The sequence below is a fragment of the Cyclopterus lumpus genome, chromosome 12 (assembly GCF_009769545.1).
Source record: "Cyclopterus lumpus isolate fCycLum1 chromosome 12, fCycLum1.pri, whole genome shotgun sequence".
In the NCBI taxonomy this organism is placed as follows: Eukaryota; Metazoa; Chordata; class Actinopteri; order Perciformes; family Cyclopteridae; genus Cyclopterus; species Cyclopterus lumpus.
In genome coordinates, this window is record NC_046977.1 from 1,559,729 (window position 1) to 1,569,409 (window position 9,681).

Sequence of the window (9,681 nt, forward strand, 5' to 3'; positions counted from 1 at the left end):
GCAACAACACGTGTGCGACTCCAGACGGCACCATTTCATTTGACAGGAGGAGGGGTGCCGGACTAGTGAATTAGGACTTTTTCATGTGGGGGTGGGAGATTAACATTCCCCCCCCCCCCCCCCCCCCCCCCCCCCCCCCCCCCATCCTCCTCCAGCCCTTCCTGAAGTGAGGCCTGACTCTCCAGGCACATGCTTGACCTGGCGCTGAGGACACGGAGTAATTAGCAGCCATAAAGAGGACCCTGCCTCTCCTGGAAACCAGCACAGCCAAAAACAAGAATGCCCAATAAGAGACTTCCCCCTCCTAGAGCGCATCACAGACAGGGAGGGTGTGAGACAGGCTTTTTTAAATGTTATTTGCTCACCTGGTTCTGTTATAAAAATGAAGCCAACTGTTTTGAAGCTGGAGCCTCACTGTGAATGCAGCCGGTGGCAATTAAGGCCCGGACTAATTGCTAATTGCTTAAAGCAATATGCTGTCACCTAAGGAAGTAAGACGTTCACCTTCTGACAAATTACCAGTGGAATTCAAAATAAAAAATGTCTCTGGCTCAATTTAACACAATCAAGGGTTTTGCAGCTCCAGCTTTGTTTGGTCTTGCGTAACCACCGAGACTGGATCCAGGGCCTCTGATCCCTTCCCCCCAAAGGGTTCATGTTTATTCTCATAAACAACTAAATACTAAATGATCACAAACAAAAAGCCTCACACACAGAACCAATCGACAGGGGGTCATGTGACCAGACCTGGAAATCACACCGCAGGCATTACGCTTGCTAGGTTGAACGCATTATATACACCGCATGGACATCCGGTGAGAGAACACACACACACACACACACACACACACACTGGAGGAAACGAACGCCAGCAAGGGGAGGAGACGCTAAGCGATCACGCACACCTCTGCACCGCTGGAGCTTTGCAGCGAGGACCAGACACACCGACACGTGCAGCCGGACGGGAACAGTTGAGAAATACTTCTGAAAGAAGAATAACCGCATTCTTCCCCTTTGACACATGAAAATGAAGTTTCTACTTTTGCTCGCCACCTTTCTGTGCGGACAGCTCTAATCCTCCAGCGGAGGAGGAGGAAGAGGCAAAGAAGGAGATGATGAGAAGAGTGAGAGCTCACTCTGGGTCGAGCTCAACCCACTCTGACTGGTTGGTAATGAGACAGTCGAAGGTTGAACCCAGCACCAAATTACAGGAAGCACCATCGAGATTGAGAAACACAAAGAAATGATAAGCGGTCTGACCGAAACGGAAAATCCACCCAGACTGTGCAGACATAGTCGTGCATTCCTAGCCTCACACACACACACACACACACACACACACACACACACACACACACACAGGCCTGAAAGCCGATCCAGAGAACTCAGAGTTTTTGACCACTCTGTACTCTCCGTGCTTCAGCCAGACTCTTATTGCTTCAACAGGGGGGAAACCAGATGGTTTGCTTCACTGTCTCCGAGCTGCAGCTCACAGGATAAATCACCGACTGACGTCCACCGCAGACTAAGATGGAAAAAATGAGTCGAGGTTCCAGCGCGCACCTCTGAATGCTCATTTCACAGCAAGAAACTGCATGCGTGGTTTATCTGAGGGGAGCGCGCGACGTGCCTTCATCGCCGTCTTTAAAATAAATCGATGTCCATTCTAATTCCACCCTTTGGTAGTTAACTTTATTTCCCAATTTGACCTTTTCCTCATTCTGCCGCTGCCACAGCAGATATGGCTTTGATGGAAAGGAAAAGTGTGATAAGATCAGTCCCTGCAGCGCTGACTTTAGAGAACTATTTCCTCTCAGCCAGCCTCAGAGATGACCGTTACTCCACCACCCGACACACGGACCCAACACAATGAAACAGGATATGATGAATATTAAATTATGCTCAATAATGAAGCTTTTTCTTTTTATCTGACACACGAGCAAAGCGTGTCAACGTCTAAGTGGCTCACTTTGCAACCCTTCACTGAGCATGTCCAGCTTCATGAGTGAAATGTACTCAACATAATCAATAGATGGACAACACACAGCAACAACAGTACAGATGACAACACAACACTAGAAGGATTACTAAACAAAACGAAAACTCCCAAATAAAATGTTGAAAAGCCTCCGGAGTCATAATGTTTCATTAGAATATGGATTGCTGAACACAGCCGATGCACGAGCAAGCACGTCAAATAAAACCCAACAAAGATAAAGACAACACTTATAGGTCATCAATCACGGTTCTTCCAATGAAGGTGATAATAACACCCACTGACAATAATAAGAATAATAAGAATAATAACAGGGTGTGTTTGTAGCCTGGGGTAAGGAACAGTTGCCATATCATGCAGTGACAGGTACCTGACTGACACGTCACCCCTAGTCAACCCTGTTGGTGAACAGGTACCTGACTGACACGTCACCCCTAGTCAACCCTGTGGGTGAACAGGTACCTGACTGACACGTCACCCCTAGTCAACCCTGTTGGTGAACAGGTACCTGACTGACACGTCACCCCTAGTCAACCCTGTTGGTGAACAGGTACCTGACTGACACGTCACCCCTAGTCAACCCTGTTGGTGAACAGGTACCTGACATCTTGAGTTGATTTGGAAGCATTGTGGGAAAAGATGGTGCTTTCGGTTCAGTCAATTCTTTAATTGTTCAATTCCTAAACAAGACAAACTTAACAGCGTTAAAGGGCACACGTCACGCCCATTTTAAGGTTCATACATAATATTTTTTAGCGCCTGTCTCTTTAAGAAAGCGCTCCTGAAAAAGTCCACTCTGCTCTTAATGGGTCAGCATTTCCTGTCTTCCCCATCGCTGTGTTCAGTGTGTCGACTACACAGAGCGAAGCGGCTCTTCTCCCGGTGACCTAATGGTTGTGACATCACAACCTTATGTAAGTCCTGAGGGCTCCTTTACAACGGCAGTTAAAAAAATGAATTTGTCCGTGGATAAAGCGTTTTGATACGGTATTTACACAGCTTATGCTCAAAGACATGGAAATATTACTTTCTACAACATGCAACCTTTACGTTGTATCATTTTGTTTGCTCTGGGCAGATACATGTTGTCAGTGAACATTTTACTGATACATCTTCTTTCTAGGCAACACTGTTGCATCTGTCTGACACCTTTCCCTTCAGCATGCAACAAAACCAACCAATTACAAAGTATCGCTGAATAATCAGAAACTCCGAGGCTCGACTTGTTTATTTGTTTATGTTTATTTCATCACCTAGAAAAGTTCAAATAGAATACACCTGACGACAGTAACGTGTTCTGGGGTGAGCAGAAACCATTGTGGGAAAGAAATGCTTACGCTCAGTCTTCCTACTGGCCAGGGGGGGGGGGGGGGGGGGGGTGTTGGAAAGGATGAGTCATACATTGCTTTCCATGCTCAATGATTATAATACCCCATTACAGAGAAAAGCACTGTTTCCCAGCTGAAGGGACCACTCGGCTTGTGAGCCTTTCCCTCTGCCATGCGCTGCACGCTGCAACAAGTCAACGGTAAGAGGGAGTTGCATCCCGATGGAGCGCGTCCAACTTTTGCACTGATGTGTTCCGCGTTGACTTTTTCAAACACAGCCGCCTCCATTTTGTTCCCCTCTTTCTTTCTGTCAGGGAACAAGCGACCCATCTTTGCCTCAGCAGCGTCTCGCTCTGGGCGAGCAACACCTAAAGAGAAAACCATCTGTATCTGGCACAGACGACCATTCAGCTGTTCAAAACAATGATTTGAGCCTTCATTAGTCTGGAAAAGGCACAGATGATAGACTGTGCAGGATATGGCAAATAGTGCACTATTTGTGTCGCACAAAGGACCTCCTTAACTCTCCCTGCATACTTTGTTTTATCTCCCATGTTGTTAGAGCTGATTTACAGAGTCCGTTCCACAAAGCCTGCATTTACAGGCCCAGTTGCAGGGTCACTGCGTTCCTCCAGTCCAGCTCACTCAGATTCCTTCCTCCGCGCCACGGTAATAGGCACACACAAGAAGCCACTTTCTTCTTACCGCCACTTATCTGATTGAGTGGGACGCGACCTCGGGATTGCCACTTAAAGGTGAGTAATCAACGGCGTGCCGAGACCCCACGGAGAAAAAAACACAGTTACACGAATACCGATGGCAGCGGGTGATGCCGGCCATGAGGCGACAGCTGATGACTCAGAGGCACATCTGTATCCGCATCCCATCTTTAGGTTGGATCTTGACTACGAAACCAGCCAGACAAATGAAAAATAAGCGGTGCAAACTGTATCTTCTTTCTTAGGTGCAGTCACATGAATGCGACTGGCATTGACACAACTGGACCATAGTTCTATAGAATCTTTCAGGGCAACTCGTCGTTAGCCTCCTGTAAAATGTACAAATAAAGCACATCAGAATATGCAATTTGTTTAATGTTGCATTGATTCAATCACCTATAAAGGTCTCATAACCGTACAGAGTGACAAGAGGGCATAATGTACTTATCCATAGAAATGTTGGACGAATTGATGTCCAGATATAAAGACTAATGAAAAACAGCAGCAGGCCAGCTGTATTCAACCTTTACTCCTGTCATAAAGTTGAAAAGAACCTTTTAATGACCTTGGATGTGCCAACCTGGCTGAAATGCCGTTAGTTTTACAAACACAGCTACAAGGCTGCAGATGTTAGGACCTTTTCGATTAGGAGTTTTCTCTAAAACCAGCACAGAACGGTGTATTTTCTTTTAAAAATGCAACAGTATAATTTCTTCACGGTCCCCTGTTCCAGCAGGAATGGGAAGAAAACATCTGGAAGACATTTCTTCTGGGTTTTTGGAGGGCTTAGCAGACACACAATGGAACTTATCGAATCCAGATGTGAAGGCGCTCAGTAAAACAGCGAGGCCTTCTTCTGCATATTCCTTTCAAATGTACATTAGGATAAAACAAATACCAACTCCTACTATATATATATTAATCATGGCCATATTTCCTTATCCCAGCACATCCACTGGTCCTTTCAATACTGATCTCTATTAGCATCCGTAGCTTTGGCCAGAATCCATCCTTGTTTTCCTTCGCACAAGGTATTCCAAGAATGTTATTTCAGTATTTTTGATGACCAAAGCGCTCTCGACTGGTAGGTTCTGGTCCTGCGTGGATGTTTGTTACAGATATAAAACTTTTGGTTAATTAATGATAATAAACCGCGGCGCAAAGAGTCAAAAGTGATTTTGTACAACTTATGAAAATAGTTCATTGATTGAGGAAACAAAGGAAACCAGAAGGTAGATTTGGTCTACGGCCGATCATTAAACTACAGAACAACTAGGAGGCCAGGGCGTCCACGACATGTGAATAGATGTTATTCAGTCGGACATCTGGAAGCTTTAACTCGCTAAAAACTAAGAAGACAAAGCGTAAATCCTGCATCTCGGGTCAAAGATGCCGATGGGATTGTTTAGTCCAACAAGCTGAACATTGAGATTCTGTTCTTAAACTGGAATTATCTCTTTGTGTTCAAGGCACAGAGTTGTCCGTCCAGAATGTCCTCATGCCATCATTTTATTCTATGAGATCAGACTCCGAGAGCCAGAGGAGAATTTACCGAAACGGGGAGCAGTGAAGCTTCAGCAGACAGAATTCCTTTCTTCAGGCAGTGAAACTGTAAACCTGAGAGCAGAGGCGGTCCTAAAGTCCTGACCTTCACCTTCGACCTCCGACCCCTCTTCTCATTCTTGACCTCCTTACAGGCCTTCTGTGAATACCACTTGTCGCAGAGGTTAAAAGCGAGGTTTCCTCATTTCCAAGGAAAGGTGAACTCTGAAGAACAAGGACAATCTAAGTGTGTCAGTAGGCCAGATGATGTCACTGTGGGCAGGCTAACCTTTTACCAGGCTAACGAGCTAAGCTACATCCGACTGCAGACGTATCGTTTTAGTTGCACCGGTACAACCTTGAAGCTAAAGGTTTCCTCTGTTATAACATCAGCAAGCAGCTGTTTTCCGTGAAAAAGCGCCGGTACCCAACTGTCGCCTGTACCCAACTGTCGCCGGTACCCAACTGTCGCCGGTACCCAACTGTCGCCGGTACCCAACTGTCGCCGGTACCCAACTGTCGCCGGTACCCAACTGTCGCCTGTACCCAACTGTCGCCTGTACCCAACTGTCGCCGGTACCCAACTGTCGCCTGTACCCAACTGTCGCCTGTACCCAACTGTCGCCTGTACCCTGCATGGCCGCCCAACACCTGCCAGGACACACAGACTAGATTAGCTACGTGTTAGCTCGTTAGCACAGTGGAACCTTTAAGCTAAAGAGGTGGAGACCAAAACGGAGCTAAGAAGGTGAAGCGACCATTAAACGTACATTCACCAGGTGGACGCACGGCTCAGAGTGAACGCTCGTGACACCTTGAACTTCACAACATGATCGTCAGTGTTTCAGCTTGATCTGCTGCCTCCAGGTGGTGAGAAGAAATCCCACATTTCCTTTTAGTTCACCCCATGTGAATGGTTCTGTGATAGCTGCATTTGAATGCGAGTACACTGTGTATAGAGTTGACTAGTCCCAGATAACCGGTGCTGGGTGGCCTTCAGATGAATGTCGGTCCTCCTTGAGGCTGAGCGGTCAAAAATTAATCTTTTACTGCGGAAAAACTCGCCAATTGTTTGCAATTAGCGTTTGTATGGGGAAGGCACATGTGAAAATGTATTATAATATCTTAATCCCACATTAGTGTGAATGTTAAAAACACTGAGTTGAATCCAATGCTATACTAAATGCTTCAACTGAACTTAAATAGAATAGAAATGAAAGTGAAAATGTTCAACTTGGAGAAGATCATTAATAGGTGCATGTTACATACAACTTACATGTAGGTGGCGTGTTGCGAGTTATCAAGTATTATTACACCAAACCCCCTCAGGATCTCTGAGAAGACTCTGGTGGTTCTCCATTCGAATTATGAGCCGATTGAATCCGGTTTGCAGCATCGAAATGTATTTTCTCTCAAACCCCAAAAAGTCTACCCAAAATAAAGCAGGTATGGATTCAACCGTGATACAGCTAACAATCATTGTTTATAGGCAACATGAAAATAAACAGGCTGCAGCATACGGACAGCCCGTATATGAGCTTGTAAAGCGTCTGCTTTTTATTATATTAACGTTCAACAGTGTGAAGTTGAGTCTCTGACTCGGTTTCGACACGACGACCTCACGCGTGCACACCGGCGGCACCATCGTGGGACACTTTCTAACCACCTGTTCACCTCAAAGCCCTGTGCCGGAGCCCCGCGGCAGACAGCGGACCACCAACCAAGACAGGCGGTCTTACGGTGCTAAGAATACATGTAGGCCAGACCGGAGCCCCCCTGCCCCAGCGCCCCCCGTGACCTCTGAACCCCCGTGGGACGCAACAGCAGCACACAGAAGGGTCGAATGATGGAACAAGAAACTAGATCTCTTCTTCCTTGCAGCCTCGTGCACAGACTGGTTTGACTGATGATTATGTGGCATGCTAAACCTTCACATGCGTACGGTCACACTCTTAGTCGCATAACTGGAGGAGAATGTGTAGAATGCAATTCATGAAATATATATGTATGTATATGTGGGGGTTTTGAGCCTTGTGCTTTATAAACGGTGGTTCTGATGTCAGCCTTCAAGGCGGCTCCACCCTACCACTTCAGATGAGCTGCAGCCCCTCCTTGTGAAAAGTATGCTCATACACTCATCAGCTGAAACTAGAGATAAAGCCCTTTCAAACTTTGCTCTACAATAAAGTTATAATTACAGCTTAATAATACGTCTTCAAAGTGCAACAACAACAATTTGATATATTCTTCAAGTATTTGAAAAATGTATTTGTTCCCAAAACAAAGTGACCCCCTTTCACCATCTAATGCACGTGAACACTGAGCTCGTTCAGGGCCAGGGTGCATACATGGATCAGCTACTGGAGGCATCCCTACAGGGGGACCAGCAGGTCCTCGGACCTACTGGAGCCTTCCCTGCAGAGGGACCAGCAGGTCCTCGGACCTACTGGAGGCGTCCCTACAGAGGGACCAGCAGCTCCTCGGACCTACTGGAGCCTTCCCTGAAGAGGGACCAGCAGATCCTCGGACCTACTGGAGCCTTCCCTACAGGGGGACCAGCAGGTCCTCGGAACTACTGGAGCCTTCCCTACAGGGGGACCAGCAGCTCCTTGGACCTACTGGAGCCTTCCCTGCAGGGGGACCAGCAGCTCCTCGGACCTACTGGAGCCTTCCCTACAGGGGGACCAGCAGCTCCTCGGACCTACTGGAGCCTTCCCTACAGGGGGACCAGCAGGTCCTCAGACCTACTGGAGCCTTCCCTGCAGAGGGACCAGCAGGTCCTCGGACCTACTGGAGCCTTCCCTGAAGAGGGACCAGCAGGTCCTCGGACCTACTGGAGCCTTCCCTGCAGAGGGACCAGCAGGTCCTCGGACCTACTGGAGCCTTCCCTGCAGAGGGACCAGCAGGTCCTCGGACCTACTGGAGCCTTCCCTACAGGGGGACCAGCAGGTCCTCGGACCTACTGGAGCCTTCCCTACAGGGGGACCAGCAGGTCCTCGGACCTACTGGAGCCTTCCCTACAGGGGGACCAGCAGGTCCTCGGACCTACTGGAGCCTTCCCTGAAGAGGGACCAGCAGGTCCTCGGACCTACTGGAGCCTTCCCTACAGGGGGACCAGCAGGTCCTCGGACCTACTGGAGCCTTCCCTGCAGAGGGACCAGCAGGTCCTCGGACCTACTGGAGCCTTCCCTACAGGGGGACCAGCAGCTCCTCGGACCCAGTGAGAGTTCAATGTGAGCCCCTCACAAGACCACTTCAGTCCCGTAGTTGTCATACTTTATTTGAGTTTCGGAGGGGCGGTCATCATCACGGTGATCCACTAAGAAGAAGAACACATTCAACTTTTCTCCAGCGCAGCTCCGAGCTGCGCGCGCAGCTCCGCATCTTACCTGAACTCGCTCTCGATGTGACAAAAAGCAGGAGCACCGCTAAAGTGAGTTGGGCGTCCCGTATCCTCCGTTTAACTTTCCATCTTATATGGGTATCCATGACCGCGGGGGAGTCCACGGCACGCGGATTCACCTCTTTCTTTCTTTCCTTCTTTCTCTCTTTCTTTCTTCAACTCGGAGCAACTATAATTTAGGACTTGCGAACTCGTCAGGACCCCCCAAAAAAAAAAAGGTCCAAAGAGAAAGAGAGAGAGGGGGGAGGGGGGGTGTATCGGTGACTCTCAGGCAGCCATACGGGTGTGTTGGTGCGCGTTCCTCCGGCTAGTCTCTCCCGCACTGCTCCTCTCCTCGCTGCGCTCTGGACTGTGCTGCACCGCCGCTCCGTCACGTAGAGCCCGTCAAGTCCAACGGGGCAGCGACACGGCGAGAGGGGGAGAAACGAGGAGAAAGCCCCCCCTCCACCACCACCTGTCACTCACTCCGCAGACAGCAACCCCGGGCAAATCAGAGGAGGCCGTACATTAGAGCCAGCCCTGTTATTGGCCGTGGGGGAGGAGGGGGCGGGGGGAAAGTTTGGAGGGGAAAGTTTTCACGCCTCCAAGTCTCGCGCTCTGAAGTCCTGTTTCCAGAGGAAAAGGAACACAAGATTTTTAATATGCACCACTTTGTTTCAAAAGATGTTTAATATGCACCACTTTGTTTCAAAA

At 48.4% G+C, this 9,681-nt stretch overlaps 1 protein-coding gene across 2 annotated transcripts in view; it reads right to left on the reverse strand.

The window, feature by feature from the left end:
* The window catches only part of col5a1 (procollagen, type V, alpha 1), a 67,245-nt gene extending 57,938 nt beyond the window's left edge, over nucleotides 1-9,307 (reverse strand). For both annotated transcript variants that reach the window (XM_034547354.1, XM_034547353.1), the window contains exon 1: nucleotides 8,975-9,307. In XM_034547354.1, the coding sequence (XP_034403245.1) occupies nucleotides 8,975-9,074 (100 nt within the window). In that variant the 5' untranslated portion in view covers nucleotides 9,075-9,307. The remainder of the gene's footprint in view (nucleotides 1-8,974) is intronic.
* Nucleotides 9,308-9,681: the final 374 nt, after the last annotated feature.